This window comes from Babylonia areolata, chromosome 23 (genome assembly GCF_041734735.1).
Source record: "Babylonia areolata isolate BAREFJ2019XMU chromosome 23, ASM4173473v1, whole genome shotgun sequence".
Classification (NCBI taxonomy): domain Eukaryota; kingdom Metazoa; phylum Mollusca; class Gastropoda; order Neogastropoda; family Buccinidae; genus Babylonia; species Babylonia areolata.
The window spans coordinates 51,022,433-51,046,005 of NC_134898.1; the positions used below are offsets into that span (position 1 = coordinate 51,022,433).

The 23,573-nt window shown below is 44.1% G+C and overlaps 1 protein-coding gene across 1 annotated transcript in view; it reads right to left on the reverse strand.

Moving 5' to 3' along the window:
- Nucleotides 1-23,573, reverse strand: part of LOC143297897 (E3 ubiquitin-protein ligase rnf213-alpha-like) — a 226,109-nt gene that overhangs the window by 161,245 nt on the left and 41,291 nt on the right. The window contains 12 exon segments of the mRNA XM_076610432.1: nt 485-627; nt 1,771-1,984; nt 4,770-5,035; nt 6,438-6,604; nt 8,063-8,254; nt 9,809-10,000; nt 11,591-11,731; nt 13,190-13,407; nt 14,444-14,603; nt 16,836-17,434; nt 19,324-19,620; nt 23,219-23,381. Coding sequence (XP_076466547.1) covers nt 485-627; nt 1,771-1,984; nt 4,770-5,035; nt 6,438-6,604; nt 8,063-8,254; nt 9,809-10,000; nt 11,591-11,731; nt 13,190-13,407; nt 14,444-14,603; nt 16,836-17,434; nt 19,324-19,620; nt 23,219-23,381 — 2,752 coding nt within the window.

The window sequence follows — 23,573 nt, forward strand, 5'->3', positions numbered from 1 at the left end:
CCCACTGACTGCCATGCCCAATGAAAGGTCACAGTCACGTCACAGTGACATCAAAAGAAGGGAAATAACTCTGGAAGACTGACAATTCACACATTTGATACCGTCAGGCATACCGTCAGCCATACCTTCAGGCCACTTTCTCAGAGACTTTTTGTCTGATTATTCTGGATACTGATTTACGAATAGAAACACCTCTTTCTGCCGCTTTTGTTTGTTTGTTTGTTTTGTTTTGTTTTATTTTGCTTTTTCATGGCAGTCAAAAGGTTAATGTTTCCTTGAAGATTTATCTAGATGTGTAGTTTCAGTATATAAAAAAAGATTAATAAAAAAAACAACAACAAACATTTGATGTGGTGTAGCATTTACGGGGATAAGTCTGCACACTCTGACACCTTCAAAGTGGAAGTGGAAGTGAAAGAGAAAGTAAAAGTGAAAGTGGAAGCGAAAGTGAAAGTGAAAGTGAAACAGGAAGAGGGAGGCTGACCTCTGGCGGCCAGACACTGCAGCACAATGCCCAGGTGCTCCAGGCTGAGGAAGTCCATCCCACTGGAGGACACCGTCTCCAGGAACCGGCGCCACACATTGTCCAGGTTCCTCGTCAGCGACCACAGTGTTGTCCCCCGCTCCCTGGACAACAGGTCCATCAAACAGGTCCGTCAAACAGGTCCATCAAAAGAGAGATACTGTCATTCCACACTCCATTCTCTGCATTAACCCCCACACCAACACCTCCTCATGCCCCACGAGTTTTAACTAAGTTTGAAATATGCAAATCTGTCATATTCCTAAACGCCAAACAAACAAGGGACAACTCAAATCACAGTCTTAAACCATCATTGCTGCTGCTACTGTAAGCGAACTAAAGGCTCTCTCTCTCTCTCTCTCTCACACACACACACACACATACACACACACAGAGCAGACAATCGCGCACACACACACACACACACACACACACGCACACACATACACACACACAGAGAGCAGAAAATCGCACGCACACACACACACACATGCACACGCACACACACACACACACACATACACACACACACAGAGCAGACAATCGCACACACACACACACATACACACAGAGCAGACAATCGCGCACACACACACATACACACAGAGCAGACAATCGCGCACACACACACACACACACACACACACACATGTACAAACCCTGCTCATCATGTCTTGTTACACGGGATCAGGAAAGAGGTAGACTGGTATGTACAGGACGAAGGTGGCAGAGTGGTTAAGACACTCATCAGCCAATACAATACGGTGTCCGTAAGATTCCGGGTTTGAACCCCAGTCTCCCCCTTTCTCCCAAGTTTGACTGGAAAATCAAACTGAGCTTCCAGTCATTCAGAACAGACGATAAACCGAGGACCTGTGCGCAACATGCACTTGGCACACTGAAAAAGAACCCATGGCAACAAAAGTGTTGTCCTCCGGCAAAATTCTGCAGAAGAAATCCACTCTGATACGCACACAAACAGACATGCAAGCGCTCAAGGCCTGTCTAAGCACGCTGGGGCATGCTGCTGGCCAGGCATCTGCCTGGCAAGGTGTGGTGTAGCCTATATATACAGACTTTGTCCAAAAACGCAGTGACTCCTCCTTGATAAACTGAAAGTGGGTAAAACTGAAAGCAGCAAGATGTGGTGTAGCATATATGTGTGTGTGTGTGTGTGTGTGTGTGTGGACTTTGTTTCAAAACCCTTGAGAAACTGAAAGCAGAGAAACTGGAAGCAGGGTGTGTACCGTTTGTCCATGTTACTGAGCCAGCCAATGGCACACTGCGTGATGGTCTCCTTTCGCGTCACCCACTCCCTCAGGCGCTTTCTCACCATCCTTCCGCCCCCCTCCTCCTCCTTGGCAACGCCCTCCTCCTCCTCCCCCTCCTCTTCCATGTCCTCTTCCTCTTCCATGTCGTCACTCAGGTCGTCGTCCTCGTGCTTCATGCACCAGGCGATGCCTGCACAGACAGACCAGGTTAGGATCAGTCACAGATCTCATCTGTGTTGTTTTGAAGATCTGGGGAAAACATCTGTTTGGGTGTGTGTGGGGGGGATGGTGGCGGGGAGGTCTTGTGTTGTGTGTGTGTGTGTGTGTGGGTTGTGGTGTGGGGGGAGAGTGGAGGTGTTGTGTGTTGTGTGTGTGTGTGTTGTGTGTGTGTGTGTGTGTGTGTTGTGATGTGTGTGGGGGGATGGGGGCAGGGAGGTCTTGTGTTGTGTGTGTGTGTGGGGGGGGTGGAGGTGTTGTGTGTTTTGTGTGTGTGTGTGTGTGTGTGTTGTGTATACGTTCTCTGTACGTTGTTATATTGTCTTGTGCTGTGTGTGTGTGTGTGTGTTTTGTGGTGGGGGGGGTGGGGGTGGGGGGGGTGGAGGTGTTGTGTGTTGTGTATGTGTGTGTGTGTGTATACGTTCTCTGTACGTTGTTATATTGTCTTGTGCTCTGTGTGTGTGTGTAGTGTGTGTGTGTGTGTGGGGGGTGGGGGTGGGGGGTGGGAGGTGCTGTGTGTTGTGTGTGTGTGTCTGTGTTTTGTATACACTCTCTGTACATTGTTGTATCGTGTTGTGTTGTGTGTGTGTGTGTGTGTGTGTGTGTGTGTGTGTGTGTGTGTGTGTGTGTGTGAGTTTTCTTTGTTTTTTACACACCAGTGTGGCAGGGGACCTGCTGAAGCTTTAAACTCTCTGTGCATGAATGGATCAGCATGAGCTTTGATACTACTGAGTGTAATTTTTGACATACTTGTGTAAATAAAGTGAGTCTGTTTTATAACCCAGTGTTCAGTTGCCTGTGTATTTGTGTGTTCTGTTGTGTTGTGTTGCATTGTGTTGTGTGTGTTCTGTTGTGTTGTGTTGCATTGTGTTGTGTGTGTTCTGGTGTGTTGTGTTGCATTGTGTTGTGTGTGTTCTGTTGTGTTGTGTTGCATTGTGTTGTGTGTGTTCTGTTGTGTTGTGTTGCATTGTGTTGTGTGTGTTCTGGTGTGTTGTGTTGCGTTGTGTTGTGTGTGTTCTGTTGTGTTGTGTTGCATTGTGTTGTGTGTGTTCTGTTGTGTTGTGTTGCATTGTGTTGTGTGTGTTCTGTTGTGTTGTGTTGCATTGTGTTGTGTGTGTTCTGTTGTGTTGTGTTGCATTGTGTTGTGTGTGTTCTGTTGTGTTGTGTTGCATTGTGTTGTGTGTGTTCTGTTGTGTTGTGTTGCATTGTGTTGTGTTGTGTTGTGTTGTGTTGTGTTGTGTTGTGTTGCATTGTGTTGTGTGTGTTCTGTATGCTGGATCAGTTTCCTTCATTTTGAATCAACCGCTTGATAAAGATTTGAATGCTCTGAAGATCCTACTCTGCATATTTCAACATTTTCAAAGTAAATACAGAACATGCAGAGCTCCAGTACGCACTAATGATATTTTCAAGTCCTGAACAAAAGAAAATCAGTCTTTAAAGACTCTGCAGTGGATGAACTTATTCCTGTCTGGGAAATACCTCTAAGCTTGGCTGTCTAAATAAAATGTAGAAAAATAAAATCACTACTGCCACCATCAAATTCCCAAATAAGCTGCTTAACTCACTGAACACTGCCAAGTTACTCCCCTGCTTTTCACCACAAAAGCAAATTTTCTATCTAAAATTACGTTTAAATAACATACTTACCGTGACCCAACTAGTGCAGACTCCGGCAGGGGTCTGACATTCCTGTCCTGTGCAAACTACTATCCGCCTATGCGGAGAAAACGAAAGCAACTACGGCCGATAACCTCCCGATAGTAGGTAACCTCCCCTTTGTCCCGCTAGCTAGCGCCCTCTTTTTCTGGCAGCCATCATGACTCCTGTTCCTGTGCTCTTCATACGGCTAAGTTTTTTCGTATTTTCTGCCTGTCTGTCGATTCTCTGGCATTCTTGTTTTTTGTCAAATTATGTCTCCAACCAGGTCACATAATTATGTAGCTCGATTGGGCAATCGTGCTAAAATTAAGGCGCGATCACAATCAATTCGCTGACACTCTGGGCCCTCTACTCCTGGCCCTCTCAACAAAACTGCTGATTTATAAGGATTCTTCTTCTTCCAGTTGAGTAGCCACAACCAACATGCTGATTTATTCACTTGACTTGGAACGATGCTGTACACTCCCATTAATCAATTTTTTTTTAAAACTCCCCCCCACCCCTCTTGAAAGGAAATTTTCTACCTAAAATTACGTTTAAGTAACATACTGTGACCCACAAGTGCAGACTCCGGCAGGGGTCTGACATTCCTGTCCTGTGCAAACTACTATCCGCCTATGCAGAGAAAACAAAAGTAGCTACGGCCGATAACCTCCAGGAAGTAGGTAACCTCCCTTTTGCCCCCCTGGCTTGCGCCCTCTTTTGATGTTTCCAGTCAGTTAATGAAATTTGCAAAACAGGTTCTTAACACCAGGTGTTAGCTCTTGACAAAATATAAAGTTTCAACGCTTTCCCATTGCAGAGTACTCAAGTGCCATCTTTGACATAAACAAAACTGATAAAAATGGACAGGTCAAGGAAAGACTTGTCATTCACAAACAGAGCAAAACAATCAGCTTGTAGTAGCTATATCTGACAATGGAAATGCGGAAGATACTGCCATTAACTTATATAACAGTTCCACAAATTCCATTCAGAACTTTCTATACTTCTGATTCCCCAACCTGGAACATTCACGCGAAACAGGTAAACAAGTAATATCAGCAACAAGCAGGAACTTCCTCAGACAGGAGGAGTCACTCGTCGCTCGTTCTTACCCTCTGCAACGTTCTCTGCGCCCAATTCACGTAGGGCTTTCAGAGCCAGTCCTTTGGAGAAGCCGTTGTCGGTCATTTCCGACATGAAGAGCACAACCTTCTCCTTGTCGGTGACCGGTGCCGGCTGCGGTGCTGCTGCCTGGGGGCGCGAGGGTTGCTGCGGGTGTCGGAGAGCATCGATGCGATCCATGGCATCCTGTAGGGCTTGCTCCAGGTCCTGAGGACTGCAGTCCTCCTTCAGCAGCGACAGCATCGGGTACACATGTCTGAAACATGTCATGGGGTACACATGTCTGAAACATTATGTCATGGGGTACACGTGTCTGAAACATCATGTCATGGGGTACACGTGTCTGAAACATTATGTCATGGGGTACACATGTCTGAAACATCATGTTATGGGGTACACAGGTCCTGAGGGCTGCAGTCCTCCTAAAGCAGTGACAGCATCGGGTAAACATATCTGAAACATGGGGTACACGTGTCTGAAATGTGTGCAGGAGAGGTTTATGTGTTATAACATTGACTCTGTTTACACAAGTCAAAAACAGTCATACAGGTACAAGGTTACATGTCTGTGTGTGCGTGCATATGTGCGTGCGTGCATGCATGTGTGTGCGTGTGTTTGAAACCTGACAAAACGACACAGGAAATGGATGATTAGCACCCAAAGGCAGCTCTCTGTTGGCTCCACCCAAGTAGGCAAATGACTGTAAAGCACTTACAGCCTGGTCTCTGACCAAGGATAGTTGTGGCACCATCATTATCTATCTCTCTCTCTCTCTCTCCATCTATCACATGATATATAGATATATGTATATACACACCAACAGACTTCAGGAGGACACTGACCATCTGATGACTCCCTGTCCTGAAGGACACACACACACACTGACCATCTGATGACTCCCTGTCCTGAGGGACACACACACACACTGACCATCTGTTGACTCCCTGTCCTGAAGGACACACACACACACACTGACCATCTGATGACTCCCTGTCCTGAAGGACACACACACACACACTGACCATCTGATGACTCCCTGTCCTGAGGGACACACACACACACACTGACCATCTGATGACTCCCTGTCCTGAAGGACACGCACACACACACTGACCATCTGATGACTCCCTGTCCTGAAGGACACACACACACACTGACCATCAGATGACTCCCTGTCCTGAAGGACACACACACACACACACTGACCATCAGATGACTCCCTGTCCTGAAGGACACACACACACACACTGACCATCTGATGACTCCCTGTCCTGAAGGACACACACACACACACTGACCATCTGATGACTCCCTGTCCTGAAGGACACACACACACACACACTGACCATCTGATGACTCCCTGTCCTGAAGGACACACACACACACACTGACCATCTGATGACTCCATGTCCTGAGGGACACACACACACTGACCATCTGATGACTCCCTGTCCTGAGGGACACACACACACACACACTGACCATCTGATGACTCCCTGTCCTGAGGGACACACACACACACACACTGACCATCTGATGACTCTATGTCCTGAAGGACACACACACACACTGACCATCTGATGACTCCCTGTCCTGAAGGACACACACACACACTGACCATCTGATGACTCCCTGTCCTGAGGGACACACTGACTGACCTGGACACCTCCTCCGACCCCACTTTGATCAGCTGCTGCTGCAGGAAGACCAGCTGCTCCACCGTGAAGACGTTCAGCTCGGGGTAGTCCCTGCGTTTCCTGTCCACGTAGTGCAGCCACTGTGTGTGGCACTGCTCCAGGAAGGCTGCCACCCCCGCGATGAAATCCTGCAGCCACACAGAATCACTTTGTTCACGAGAATCATACGACAGGTGCAATAGCCAAGTGGTTAAAGCGTTGGACTTTCAATCTGAAGGTCCCTGTATTGAATCTCAGTAACGGCACCTGGTGGGTAAAGGGTGGAGATTTTTCCGATCTCCCAGGTCAACATATGTGCAGACCTGCCAGTGCCTGAACCCCCTTCGTATATACAAACAGAAGATCAAACACCCCCCTGAAAACGGAGTATGGCTGCCTACATGGCAAGGTAAAAATGGTCATGCATGAAAAAGCCCACTCGTGTACATACGAGTAAATGTGAGAGTTGCAGCCCACAAACGAAGAAGAAGATGATAGGAATCTTGGTGAATGTGAGTTAGCAGTCCTATTTTTCTAGAAGCTCTGGAAGTTGAAAATTTTTTTTTTTAAACTAATAATCTATAATAAAATATATATAAAGGGATGCAGGATTGGCAAATATACAGTAGGTTTGAAGGATTATTTCAAGAATGAAACACTTATGGAAACCTTGAGTGTGATGTGGTTGTCCATGTGACTGATGTGTAATATACACTTTCTACAATGCATCATCTAACACTACCTGACAAATGCATTATCTAACACTACCTGATGGTCAAATAATCATGCATTCACTGACATATCAAGAGCAGAAGTATTTTCATGCGTTCATTCTTGTGCAGTGATAGGAGAGCATTTCAGCTGAAACACTTTTCCACCAGGGAGACAACAACAATCACACTACCAGTCTGTAAGTTTTGTTAATGACTCTTTGCTGCAGTCAGCTGTGTGCGTGTAGATTACAAGGGTGTGTGCTTCATAAGCTTCTGCTTGCTGTCCTAACTCACTGAGCCCTGCACGCATACTTTGCCCTGGCATCAAAATTTGTCTCTTTAAAATGTTTTTCACAATCCTACATATGCATATACCACATAAATACACATTTCCATAAACCACAAGGTAAGGGAACTAACTTCTACTACAGTATTTCCAGATGTGTCCACAAGTGATTTCAGAAAAAAAAAAACCAGTATATTTTTGTGTGTGTTTTTCCGCATCGACATGATATGGAAGTCTGTCGAGGGTGTAGACTCCAACAGGGTTGAATGGGTTAACTCTTTCACTGCCCAGTTTCTGTGTGAAAAACACTCCCCAGCGCCAAATATTTTAGAAACAGTGCTCTCAGTCACAGACTTAGGTTCACATCAAAACAACACAATGGACTTGTTCTTTTCAAACATGGTCAGGGGGTAAAGGTTAGTCACTTTTCTACTGGTGGGAAAGTGGCTGCACGTGTCAAGCTTTGTCACAATGTGAAAAACGGTTTTAACAACATGACCCTCAATGTTGACAAAAGTTGGCAATGGCAGTGCACTGTCTAGTCAACAAAAGGCGCCTATGGCAGTGAAAGAGTTAAACGAATATAATGTGTTTGAATCAACACCCACCTCCAGGTCCTCCTTCATGCCAGCTCCCTTCCGGTGACCCTTCAGCTTGCCCTGGGATGAGAACTCGGACACACAGCACACGGACCGCTTGACGTCACACAGGAACTCCACCGTCCAGTCCAGGAAGAGCACGCAGCCGTCTCTGCACAGCTGGACGTACGTCTTGCCCAGACGTATCAGGCTCTCCATGATCTGTGGACACAGCAAACACAAACAGGGTGTTGGGGAGGGGGGGGGACCTTGTACAGAGGGTGTTTGATGTTTATAGGTGTTGTGTGTGTGTGTGTGTGTGCATGTGTGCATGCATGCGTGAATGTGTGTGTGAATGTGTGTGTATGGGTGTGTGGGAGGTGTGTGGGTGGGTGGGGGTGTGGGTGGGCGTGGGTGTGTGCATGGGTGTGTGCATGTGTGTGTGTGTGTGTGTGTGTGCACGCATGAGTTGAAAACACCAGAAAAAGACAGAACAATATATAAAACAGTACTGACTTTTGAAAACATATAACAGAAAGACAGGAGTGTACATTCAACACCACTGACTGTTGACATCACAACACAACAAGGAGACAGATCAGTATCAAAGACACCACTGACTGTTGACATCACAACACAACAAGGAGACAGATCAGTATCAAAGACACCACTGACTGTTGACATCACAACACAACAAGGTGACAGATCAGTATCAAAGACACCACTGACTGTTGAAAACACAACAGATTAACAGACCAGATTTTGAAACACAATTTACAACAGAAAAGCAGGCCAGTATCAAAAACACCACTGACTGTTGAAAACACACAACAGAAAAACAGGACAGTACTTTCAACACCACTGACTGACAAACATCACAACAGAAAAACAGGACAGTACTTTCAACACCACTGACTGTTGAAAACACACAACAGAAAAACAGGACAGTACTTTCAACACCACTGACTGTTGAAAACACACAACAGAAAAACAGGACAGTACTTTCAACACCACTGACTGACAAACATCACAACAGAAAAACAGGACAGTACTTTCAACACCACTGGCTGTTGAAAACACACAACAGAAAAACAGGACAGTACTTTCAACACCACTGACTGACAAACATCACAACAGAAAAACAGGACAGTACTTTCAACACCACTGGCTGTTGAAAACACACAACAGAAAAACAGGACAGTACTTTCAACACCACTGACTGACAAACATCACAACAGAAAAACAGGACAGTACTTTCAACACCACTGACTGTTGAAAACACACAACAGAAAAACAGGACAGTACTTTCAACACCACTGACTGACAAACATCACAACAGAAAAACAGGACAGTACTTTCAACACCACTGACTGTTGAAAACACACAACAGAAAAACAGGACAGTACTTTGAACACCACTGACTGACAAACATCACAACAGAAAAACAGGACAGTACTTTCAACACCACTGACTGTTGAAAACACACAACAGAAAAACAGGACAGTACTTTCAACACCACTGGCTGTTGAAAACACACAACAGAAAAACAGGACAGTACTTTCAACACCACTGGCTGTTGAAAACACACAACAGAAAAACAGGACAGTACTTTCAACACCACTGACTGACAAACATCACAACAGAAAAACAGGACAGTACTTTCAACACCACTGACTGACAAACATCACAACAGAAAAACAGGACAGTACTTTCAACACCACTGACTGACAAACATCACAACAAAGACAGGCCAGTAGTAACGACGACAGCACTGACGGTGATGAATCGATCCACGTTCTCCTTCCCCTTCTCAGCCTCTCCAGCCACCAGCATGAGTCGACTCTGCAGGTCCAGCAGTTCTTCGTAGGTGTACTCGCGCGGGGGCGTGTCCATCTGTCTGTCCTCATTGTTCAGGGTGGCTGGGTCAGCCTCCTCCGACACCTTCAGCTGGATCACACTGGGAAGAGTCTGGAAGGCAATGGGCCGTGGCTTTTCACTGGTTGTTTGGCTGTGTCTTGTTTTGGACTCCCTATTACCCTCTCTTTACTTTGTTGTTGTTGTTGTTGTTGTCACAATAAATTTCTCTATGTGAAATTCAGGCTGCTCTCCCCAGGAAGAGTGCATCTCTACACTGACAGCGCCACCAATTTTTTTAGTATTTTTTCCTCCCTGCAGTTTTTAACTTGTTTTCCGAACTAAGTGGATTTTTCAACAGAATTTAGCCACAGAGAAACCTTTTGTTTCCATGGGATCTTTAACATGCACTAAGTGGATACTGCACTTGGGACCTGGGTTTATCATCTCATCTGAATGACTGGCATCCAGACCACCACTCAAGGTCTAGTGGAGGGGGAGAAAATACTGGTGACTGTTCCAGGATTTGAACCAATGCACTCAGATTCTCTTGCTTCCGTGGTGGACGCATTACCTCTAGGCCATCACTCCACTTTTCATCTGGTCTGATTATTATGTGTAATTCTCTTCCATGGCTTAAATATTCATTTCAAATTCCACCCTTCGTCTACCCGGTTTCCCCCCCAACCCATCATTCATCCTCCTCTCCTTCTTCTCCTGAATGATAGCACTCACATGTAAAAATCGATACTCTTAACAAAATGTCCACAAATCACCAGAATGTGTGACCGGACATTGAACAAACTTCATCACCATCTTCCATGACTTTGTTGCTTTTCTTATATATCTTTCAACTTGTATCATTTGAACATGTCTGACTGTACTGTGCTTATTCTGATGTCTTATGTAATGTGCTTTGAACCTTTTATTATTTTTTTTTATTATTATTGTTCTTCTTCTTATTATTATTATCATTATTATTGTTATTATTATCATTATTATTATTATCACTACTATTGTTATCATTATTATTATCATCATGTCTTCACTGCACTGATTAACACTTTTCTTCATGGAAACATGCATTACTTTTATCATTATTACTATTATTATCATTATTATTATTATTGTTAATTATCATCGATCGTCGACTACAATGTTGATACCGGAAGTATATACTGGAGGTGGTAAAGTAAGGGAGAGAACCATAGAGGCATAGCAACTGATGATGGCAGTTGTAAACGATGTGTTCGAGCAACATGGTGTTGTAGTCTAATGTCAGTAGCTGACCAAGTCAAAGTGGCAATTTGTTTTATAGTGAACAGTTAATAGGACATACTAGTCCAACAGATTTTCAATTATCATTATTATTACTAGTAGTAGTAGTAGCAGTATCATTATCATGTCTTCAATGCACTGATTATCACTTTTCTTCAAGGAAACATGCACTCGCAGGCCATTCTATCAGGCTGACATTTAATCATCAAACCTATCATCCAAACCAAGTCGCCTTCTGAGTTAAGTGAAACAACACCTATAAAATTTGTAGGGTTCTGCTTTGCCTAATCTTTACCACAAAGAGGAAGAGATTATTCACAAACTTTTTATATCATTTGTAACAGTAAAACGATACAAATGACACATGCTACACATTTCATTTGCAATTCAAACTATTTAAACAACAGACAACAAGCGCACTCTGACCATTCTCTGCTTGTTTCCTCTGCCGATGCGGAACACTCCTCGCTCGTTGATGCTGCCTACTTGAGACAGGCATGTCTTCTCCACAGAACCAAGGGACTTCTCTACAGACTTGAACCAGTCCAGATACCTGCTGGAGTCCGTCTGCAAGTGCAAAAAGATTTCAGTCAACAAATGAATAACTACGACAACAAGAATCCATTTTAACCTTCTGACTGCTGAGCCTTGGTGAAAGGAGACCAGAGGGGCCGCGCCACAGGCGACTTTAGTCGACATCGAGGGTCATGTTGATAAGACCAGAGGGGCCGCGCCACAGGCGACTTTAGTCGACATCGAGGGTCATGTTGATAAGACCAGAGGGGCCGCGCCACAGGCGACTTTAGTCGACATCGAGGGTCATGTTGATAAGACAGAGGGGCCGCGCCACAGGCGACTTTAGTCGATATCGAGGGTCATGTTGATAAGACCAGATGGGCCGTGCCACAGGCGACTTTAGTCGACATCGAGGGTCATGTTGATAAGACCAGAGGGGCCGCGCCACAGGCGACTTTAGTCGACATCGAGGGGTCATGTTGATAAGACCATTTTTCACATTGCGACAAAACTCAGCTGCAACCAGTTTCCCGCCAACAGAACAATGACTGACCTTTACCCCCTGACCCAGTTTGAAGTGAACAAGTCCACTGTGTTGTTTTGACATGAACTGAGGACTGTGACAGAGAGCATCATTTCTGAAATGCATGGTGTTGGGGGAGTGGTTTTCACATAGCAACTTGGCAGTGAAAGAGTCAAGTACACTAACTTTTTGTGTAGTCCTAAGCAGTGTGGTTCTGATAAATAACTGTCATGAAATCAATCCCAAGAGGAACAAGTCCAAGTAGGGAATAGTGACTGACATCCTGACCTGTCAGCTCTGTCTTATCCCAGTAAGGTGACCATCCTTCAACAATGAGCTTATGCATCAGCACTCGAAGAGTTAAAATAATAATAGAAATAATAATAATAATAATAATAATAATAATTAAAAGAAAGAAACTAATATGAAAAGCATGGCCAACCCAAAGATTTCAAATACTTCTGACTGATAACATCCAGATCATTCAAACACTAAAATGAGTTTATTCACTGATGACAGCAGAGCCATACTGGACTCTCCATGAATGAAACGGACTGACTCTGTCACATCACTCAATTATATGCAGCTTTACTCAGGTCGTAGAATACATTGCAGTGTGAGGCAGTTGACGCTGCATTGAAAGACATGGACACATCATCAAAACAAGGCTGCAAGCTTTCATTCAGATACACAGACATCAATTTCTCAACCCATAAACTGGGTGCAGTGTCAGCACAATACAGTGATCCATTCACACTGACCCGTTTCATTTATGAGATAAATCATTTGTGATGAATGTGTGTTGAAAAACAAAATAGAATTCAGCCCAGGAACACTAACAACTTCCTGTTTCCCAGTTTCATCTGTTTTGTCACCGACATTCAAAAATAACTTGTGCAAATCCAAACTTCGTGTTTTCCTCAAAATTCTGACAGTAAAAAAAATAATACATTTTTTTTAAAGAAGAAAAAGAATGGGACACTTGCCAGTTTCTGTGGAAGAGAGGGATCGGCCTTGACGTTTCTGAACACAAGTTCACACTGCTGCAGCAAGTGCCGACAGCCTTCGCCCTTCTCCATGAAGATGAGGGGAGCGTAGCCAATGGTGGCTGCATGAAAGCAGCTGACTCGTGCGATGGCCCACGGCAACTCCCCGGCAGATATGTAGGCCAGGTCCACAAACACCGTCAGCTCCTTCACTCCATCTGGTGAATCATGACACCATATCTCACTGAGTGCCCAGGAGTTTTTTGATTAAATGGCTACCCCACTTGGATTTAGTGATGGAACATGGATTTAGCTAATCTTACACAGAGCCAGAAGCTGGTTTGATTGGTTTGTTGTGGTTCAGATGTTCCCTGTGAGTCATGAGATCTGGCCGTTCAGGTGTGCTGTGAACTGAGAATCAATGTTGTGTGTGTGAGTGTGTGTGTGTGTTTGTTGTTTGTTTTTTCCCTTCTTTGTTTATTTATATTCTATTTTGCTTGTTGCCAGCGTTATTTGTTTGTTCACTAAAAATACCCTTGCAAACTGTCACCATACTGTACAAGTATATGTATTACCTTTGTTGCTAAATATGTTGTAAATTGTCATTCTGCTTTACTGATGTGGCATTCAATGTGAACTTGTTATGGAGACGATGTTGTAGAGAAAATATAACCTTCTGTACAAGGGAGAAAAAAAAAAACATATATATACATATATTTCGCTGTATGCAAGATGCTTAGGATTGCAAGGCGTACACTCCAAACTAAACCAAAGAAAAAGTATCTGAGCAATACACACCGGTGCAGGATGTAATAATGCACACATCAAAATCATAAACAAAAGCGAAACAGGTCAAAATTCAAAGAAGCACAGCAAACTTTCAATCTAGGAGAAGCATGACAAGCTGCATCCATCCATTTACTCAAGTTTCCATCATTCATTCGACGCTTTCAAACGCCAAGAAGCCATTAACTGTGACTCCCTGGAATCACACTGACAAACGTGGAGTTCTTGAGCACTGATGGGTCAGCTGACGTCACTGCCATGTCATGTGGTTGCATCTCCAGCCAAAGTTGATGTCACAACCCCTCCACTCTCTCCACACACACACACACACACACACACATACACACACACACACACACACACACCATCCCACCCACCCACCGCACACACACACACGAACCCACCAATCCACACATCAACTCCTTCACCCACCCATCCCTTGCCACACACACACATTTGACGGAATACCTTTCATTTTCTCTTTCAGCCAGGCCACAAACTCCAGGCAGCGTGGGTTGAGGAACTCCTCCAGACACCTGACATCCTGGGGCGTCACATGCTCCAGTTGTTTACACAGACGGAGCACCGATCGGTCCACTTTGTTCATGGGCAGATTTTTGTCATGGCTCTGTGAATAGGACACACACTTCTTTATGGTAAGGATCTTAGGTTTCTACCTTTTTCTTTAATCCAAAATGTCAATCAAAAGTTGACTCATCAATGAAGCAGTTGTAGCTTTCTTTTCTTCCTGCTTTTGCTCATTTTCTATAGACGCTGTTTTTCTTAAAAATGGAGTGGGGGAGAAACAGTTAAACCACTTTACAAATGATCATAACCTTAGAGAGACATACAGGATGTCCTCATACCAACTGGCTGTAAAAAAAAAGAAAGTTATCAAGGGACCTAACCCTTCCACAAGTCCTAAACACTGTTTGGCATATTGCTTGGATCTTTATGTAATACAAGCAAACTAATTGTGTATGTAAGCAGGGGGGGGCGGGGGGGAGGGGGGGGGTTAAACTACAATATAAACCACTTTGTTTGTTTTGCTTTCTTTTTATTAGAAGCAACAAGCCAGGCCATCAACAAAATTAGAATGCCAAATATCAACCAATCACACATGAATGACAAAATCAAATGATCCAGAACCTGGACAGAAATTGTGGGAAGCTAAAATTATGTTTAACTCATTCTGCTCCAGGTATGTGTTAACTTGTACCATGATTATTTCCCCTGTGGACCCAGTACAAGTATTCAAGTACCAAGACACTATCCTAACTTCATTTGGTTTTTGTTTGATACAGCTGGCATTCTTTACTGAACCATTTACAGATTCTGGAAATATAAGAACGAAACTTTGTCTAACCAATTAAATCAACAATTCTCCATTGATCTTCGCTGTTTTCGTGAACCACCCTCTTTTTTTTTTTCTTTTTTTTTACTGCAGCTGTCCCATATAGTGCTGATCCTGAGGAGTTGTAGCAGGCCTGTAGTGTGGGGTAGGAGTTCAATCAAAGGTACAGGTACATGCCAGGTAGACAAGCGTGCACACCCCTGTGAGAGAGCCTCTGTGTAGGAGTTAAATCAAAGGTACAGGTACATGCCAGATAGACAAGCGTGCACACCCCTGTGAGAGAGCCTCTGTGTAGGAGTTCAATCAAAGGTACAGGTACATGCCAGATAGACAAGCGTGCACACCCCTGTGTGACAGCCTCTGTGTAGGAGTTAAATCAAAGGTACAGGTACATGCCAGATAGACAAGCGTGCACACCTCTGTGAGAGAGCCTCTGTGTAGGAGTTAAATCAAAGGTACAGGTACATGCCAGATAGACAAGCGTGCACACCCCTGTGAGAGAGCCTCTGTGTAGGAGTTCAATCAAAGGTACAGGTACATGCCAGATAGACAAGCGTGCACACCCCTGTGAGACAGCCTCTGTGTAGGAGTTCAATCAAAGGTACAGGTACATGCCAGATAGACAAGCGTGCACACCCCTGTGTGAGAGCCTCTGTGTAGGAGTTCAATCAAAGGTACAGGTACATGCCAGGTAGACAAGCGTGCACACCCCTGTGTGAGAGCCTCTGTGTAGGAGTTCAATCAAAGGTACAGGTACATGCCAGATAGACAAGCGTGCACACCCCTGTGAGAGAGCCTCTGTGTACTGCTGCTGCACCAAGTGTTGGGCAATGCTGGTCAGGATCATTTGTTCTTTTGTTTAACGTCTATCCACAATGTGATTTTAGACAAAAATCCATCACCTTCCCCACCCACACCCATGCCTTAAATCATCACTACTTTCCCTGTTCCTCTCTCCTCTATTAGAATAAAGACAAAATAAAATGAACTAACTATTCAACCAGTAAAATCACAACAAAGAACCAATGGGGCTCCTAACTAAACTCTGAACTATTTCAAACACAAGTTCATCATCAAATAAAACATTTCTAATGGAAGCAGATGAAACTGCAGATTTTGTAAATGAAAGAGGTATTTTTTTAACTGTTGACATTCATATATGATATGCACATGGGTAATTTCATAACCACAAATGCAAGTTATTTTAGAAGTATATTTTGTTTTAATGGCATCCAGTCAGTCTGTATATCAAACTGATGAGCCACAAGCCAGGCCATGTATGGGAAGATCCTTTTTGCAAACACAGGCATAATGGAAGCTTCCAGCGGTTGGTTTTAGGTGTTTAGGTCCTCAGGTCCTTGATGCTGTCTGGCAGAGTGACAGAACAGACTTCCGACAGAGGGAGCTGGTCAGGATGTATCCGATGCAAAGCAAGCCACACAAAACCAACCAGGGAAAACCCACCCACAACACTCAGGTCACTAACCATCCACAGTATGTACTCACCAGTCTGCAGATGTTCCGGATGTTTTCAAAGTCTCCGTCCACTTTCAAAGCCGCCCTCACTTTGAGAAGCATGGAGGCTGCACTGACGTAGTCCTTGATGGCGGTGAAGCAGGTGAACTGCTCGATTCTCTCATCCACCCAGCGGCTGGGATCACTGTGCGTGCTCAGTTTGTGCAGCTCCTGCATCAGCTCATCGTACCGGTAGTTCCCGTTGTCTCTGCGGAACATACTGAACACCCTCTGCGTTTCAGCCAGAGTGATGGTTCCTTCAGTCATCTTCTGGCACAAGGTCTGCCACTCGGTGTTCACGTCACTCCACACCACATGGAACGCTCGCCAGAAGTCCTGAGAAGACAGGTCCGTTTTTCTGACAAACTCAAAGAACATCTTCTTGAAGATGTAGGAAGAGATCCTTTTTTCAAACATGGGCAGAATGGAAAGGATGTTTTCCGGAAGCTTCCAGGGGTTGGTTTTGGGGGTGTAGGCCCTCAGGTCCTTGACGATGTCTGGCAGAGCGACAGAGCAGACCTCCGACAGAGGCAGGTTGGAAGCCTTGTCTCGTACCTCTTCAATTTTCTTCAGCACTGCTGGCAGATCCGCTGCAACATAATTAGATGCCCTGCAATGATTAAAGTTATCCTTTTAAAACATCCCAAACAACAAGACACAGCAATAAGCTTGATTCTGTGTCAAGAGATGAGAAATGTGAGGAGCTTTACTGAGATCAAGAGCAAGATGTGTAGCAGATTGACAGAAAGTCACAAAATATTTTCACAATCTCATAAAGAGAAATCATATTTCTAAACCTAAATCAAAACTGATTGTAGATGATAAAACAATATAAGAATAAGGTGAAAGAATAATCATGTAAAAGAATCACATGAAAACTGACATCATGAAACAAAGCAGAAGTGTGAAATTAATGATTTAATTTTAGATATATCTAATTCATCTGAAGATGAAAAACTACCACTTAAGGTGAAATAACTCTTCAAGAAATCAAAAAGTAATCTGTGCTATGAGAAATATGCAAATGGAACAGGCCTTGGCACTGATGGGTTAACTTTTGAGTTCTTCAATGTTTTTTATCTTTCTTTTTTAAATTTTTTTGGAGACAGCTGGGTATATTTTTAGTCAGATCCCTAAATGAATCTTTCAGAGGAGAATTATCAAACACACAAAAAGAGGAAAAGATCATGAATATACACAAATGAGAAAAGAAACAAAAGAATTCATAAAGAACTAGAGACCAACATCCTCACTAAACATTATCTTTAAAATTCCAGAAATGCTCTTCCAAACCTTATTAGTGAAGATCAAACTGGGTTTCAAACAAATAGATACATCGGAGACAAGATTAAACTGCTTTACAATCTCATAAATCATCTACTAAATAAAATAAAATCTCCAAGGTATGCTGATACGTACAAATTTTGAAAATGATTTCAACTCTCTGGAGTGGCAGTTAATCATTTTCTAAACATTTGTATTTGTATTTGTATTTCTTTTTATCACAACAGATTTCTCTGTGTGAAATTCAGGCTGCTCTCCCTAGGGAGAGCGCGTCGCTACACAACATTGCTACCCATTTTTTGGTATTTTTTCAAGCGTGCAGTTTTATTTGTCTTTCCTATCAAAGTGAATCTTTCTACAGAATTTTGCCTTTTGTTGCCGCAGTTTCTTTTTCTTGCGCTGAGTGCATGCTGGCTTTAGTAAAGATATATGTCAATGAACAACAACTTTTATATAAAAGAATATTAAATCTACAGTAGTAGTCAATGGACAGATCACATCTAAAATTTACAATACTAAAAGGACGTAGATGATGTGACCACACATGGTCTTATCTGTTCACACCTTCAGTTGAAGTTTTAGTATTTACCATCAACACAACACCATGCAGGTAATCAAGGCACAACCAGAGATGCCAACCCCTGTCAAGTGTTTGTAGGATCAATCAGGAAATTCAGTTGGAACATTTTGAATTTGGTGGCAACACTTGGACTCTGAGCCACATCAGCAAACGTACATTTCATCCACAAGGCAAACAAACAATGTAAACATGCATGCAACTGATTAGCTGAGCAACATCACGTGAGATCAAGATTAAGTAGTGACTGCCCTGGCCTCATGATCAATAGGTCTTGAGCGTCTGGGTAATGTTATGACAGGAAGGCATGTGGCCAAATTATGTAGCAGAAAATAAACAATTTTGACATTGGAGTAACGCTGAAACAAAATGCGACTGAGGATAACAAAATACAGTGAAATAGTAACAGTTGGCATCTCTGCACAACAAGAACAAACACTCCACAAATCAAAGCCACACACACAAATCCTTCCCATTCCAAACCTGTAACTAAGTAATTCTGACATATTTATCATCAACACAACACTGTACAGGTAACCAAAGCAACAACAAGCACAACAAGAACAAACACTCCGCAAATCAAAGCCGCACACACACACGATCCTTCCCGATCCAGACCTGTCACAAAGACGTTCTGGCAGTGCTCCAGAAGCCTGTCCAGACGAGTGGCGGTCTCCACAAAGGCGTTCAGCTCATGGTCTCGCAGCTCCAGCAGAGCGGACACTTCCTCTGTCCGGTGATCCGCTGCCGCGGCCACCACCAGGAACCGTTCACGGTTCGACTGCAGGAGCTGAAGGTCTTTGATCAGAACGCTGCCATCTCCAAGGACGTCCAGCATGCTCTGAATGCACAGCAGGGCACGGCGGATGTGCTGAGCGGCACGTTCAGACAGCTGTTCTGAACTTTTCTTCTTCCCTATGAAAAAAGAAAGAAAGAAAAATAATTCACTGATTCATACTAGAAATTTTGTTTTCCTAAAATCACCTTTAGCTAACGTACTTACCATGACCCACTAGTGCCGACACCAGCAGGGGTCTGGATTCCTGTCCTGTCCAAACTACTGGTCTACTATGCAGAGAAATCGAAAGAAGCTGCTGTAAATAGCCTCCCTTGGTAAGTTGCCTCCTTTGCATCAATGGCAGCAGCTTCCTCTTTTCCAGCAGCCATCTTGATTTTTTCCTGACCTGTCCTACATTTGCAGCTAAGTTTTCTGGAATTTCTACTTTTCTGATTAAAAAAAACCAGATTACACAAAGAAAAACATACCAAAATATCCATTTCTGGCTTGTTGAACTCACTACAAGAGTGCGCACAAATCCATGATTCCATCGTCATCCAATCCCATCCAGCCAGTAAGCAGACTGGGTATACGCTTCTTTCCAATGACTTCCTTGCATTCCCAGTCTGACTCAAGCAGATACACCTTAGCATGAATGAAATGCACAATAATGCAGGTGACCAAGTATCTACAGTCCAGAAAATGACTTTCAAACATGGACAGTGATTCTAACTACAGTCCACAAAATGACTTTCAAACATGGACAGTGCTTCTAACTACAGTCCACAAAATGACTCAAACATGGACAGTGCTTCTAACTACAGTCCACAAAATGACTCAAACATGGACAGTGATTCTAACTACAGTCCACAAAATGACTCAAACATGGACAGTGCTTCTAACTACAGTCCACAAAATGACTCAAACATGGACAGTGCTTCTAACTACAGTCCACAAAATGACTCAAACATGGACAGTGCTTCTAACTACAGTCCACAAAATGACTCAAACATGGACAGTGCTTCTAACTACAGTCCACAAAATGACTCAAACATGGACAGTGCTTCTAACTACAGTCCACAAAATGACTCAAACATGGACAGTGCTTCTAACTACAGTCCACAAAATGACTCAAACATGGACAGTGATTCTAACTACAGTCCACAAAATGACTCAAACATGGACAGCGATTCTAACTACAGTCCAGAAAATGACTCAAACATGGACAGTGATTCTAACTACAGTCCACAAAATGACTCAAACATGGACAGCGATTCTAACTACAGTCCACAAAATGACTTTCAAACATGGACAGTGATTCTAACTACAGTCCACAAAATGACTCAAACATGGACAGCGATTCTAACTACAGTCCACAAAATGACTTTCAAACATGGACAGTGATTCATGCAAAAACAAAAGGGGAACGTCAGGGTGTTACTAATAAATATTGGGTTGTTTTTTTTTTCAGTATCAAAATCATACAATTTCTTGCTTAAGCATCAACACAATTACTGCAATGCAAACTGCAAAAGCTGATCCAGACTACATTTTTGCTCACCCTCAGACGCAAGTTTTTGTGAGCTGTATGCTGGAAAGAGAACAATTCTACCAAAGGCAGCCCACATCAGTAGGCATTTCATTGTTCTAGTATCCAGGCAAATTTCACAGTCATGTTCAGTCAAACTTTCAACCTTCCTGTCTTCTTGATGATTTGCTGGCTTGGTTAAATCATAACTGTGGAGTCACGGGGAACGAAAAGGCCGATGCTCTCTCCAAGGCAGGCAGCAAAATGAAGCAGTTCAGCCACCCCGTGACCTACAGAGAGGCCAGGACCATCATCCACAACCGTTACCAGAACCAGTGGAAGAGAAGGCTGGGTGCAAACAGTGGTGTCGATCCAATCCACCAGCTCCAGAGACACCAGCAGACAGTCCTCTTCAGACTGAGAACTGGCCACTGCCGACTACTGAGTCACCTTCACCGTATGAAGATCGCCCACACTGATGAGTGTCCATGTGGCACTGGACCCCAGACCCCTGAACACATCCTCCAACACTGCCCAACCCATGAAGCTCTACGGCATCAAACCTGGCCAGGGGGCACAGAGCTACAGGCGCAGCTTTGGTGAGACCGCCACGACCTGGAGAAGACCGTGGGTTACATCGTGGCGACGGGGGTGACCGTCTGACGCAGCCAAAACATCGAACGCAGAAGAAGAATAACAAAAATAACAAACACCTGTCCAACACTCCACACAAAAACTGGCATGCAGATGACATGGCAGATGAAGAACAAGAAATCACTGTGCTTACAATATAAATCATTTTCTTTATATTACAATTGAATTACTGCAAATAGATGATGTGAAAACTACATTAAATCTATCCAAACTACAGTTTCTGCTCACCATCAAAAAAAAAAAAAAAAGTTATGTGATGAACCAAACACTGTGTGCTGGAATGTGAGTATTCTGATATGGATATTTCTGTACTTCAGTGGGCAAATTCAGTTTTGCTTTCTCAATCAGCTTGTTGACTTTAAACTCAATATTGTTCACTGGTGTTTTCTAATGTTTGATGTTGTGTCTGTTTTCTGTATGAAGTGTGGTTTTGACACTGCACTCAGCTATTGCAAGTCTGGCCCACAGAGCCTTCAGTGCAGCCGCACTGATGGGGTACAAAGTGTTAAAAATCACACCCTGGCAAACACTCTTCAGTTTCAGTCACGTACATGCCACCATTGTTTTAAAACATGCACGATCAGTCTCAAAGTAAAATGCTAGGGCTCATACATCGATAATGAGGAAGAACTCATGACCCTGAAGCATACCTGGGATACCACTAAGAGACTGGCCCCCAAAAGACCTGTGTGGCAGTTCTTCATTGCTGCCCTATGTGCCAGAGGGAATAACACAGACTGTAAGAAAACCAGTAGCTCAGAATCACATGTGAATACTACAGGCCCTCATACAGACTATGACATTTTCACGGTGACACAAACTTTGGTGTCCTGTGGTGGCGGTCTCCACTCTGGAGGAGACAGTCACTCAGTCTGGCTCCCCGAGTAAGCCATTATTGTCGTCAGCAGGGGGCTTAACAGGTGGTGTCCTATATACGTTAAGTCAGAACAGGCACTACCGAACACCACCATAGTGACTCAGCAGCAGTGCAGGGTCTCCTCTGGTGTGTGGCCAAATGGCGTTGTAACATCAATGGTTCCCTGCGGACTGCCAGCACTGGGGTTGCGACAGACGAACCCAGGTGTGGCTGTGTATGGGGGACTTGGAACGAGTGGTATGGGAGTAATGCCACTGAAACCGTGCAGATGATGGGGCAGCAAAAAAAAAAAAAAAGAAACCCAACAACATTGTTGTCCTTACCTTCTTCGTTCATGGGCTGCAACTCCCACGTTCAGTCGTATGTACATGAATGGGCTTTTATGTGCATGACCGTTTTTACCCCGCCATTCAGGCAGCTGTAATCCGTTTTCGGGGGTGTGCATGCCGGGTATGTTCTTGTTTCCATAACCCATCAGATGCTGACATGGATTACAGCTTACGTAGATACACATGAAGGGGGTTCAGGCACAAGCAGGTCTGCACATATATTGACCTGGGACATCGGAAAAATCTCCACCCTTTACCCACCTGGCGCCGTTACCGAGATTCGATCCCAGGACCCTCAGATTAAAACCACGCTTTAACCACTCAGCTATTGCACCCGCCGTCCTTACCAAACCTCATGAAGTAGTTGACCATGGGGACCCAGGTGATGACGAACTTCAGCACTTTGTCCTCCCCGGTCACCTGCTCCATCCACTTGCGCTCGATGAACGTTGACAGGAGGCTGATCAGACGGCCGCTGTCCTCATCTCTGTCAAGGTATTTGGACTCCATCTGCACAAAACACACAGGAGTCATGGCATTTCTCAGCTCCCCCCCCCCCCCCCCCCGCCCCCCCACTGTGCTACACCATCACACAACACACACAGGAGTCATGGCATTTCTCAGCTCCCCCCCCCCCCACTGTGCTACACCATCACACAACACACACAGGAGTCATGGCATTTCTCAGCTCCCCCCCCCCCA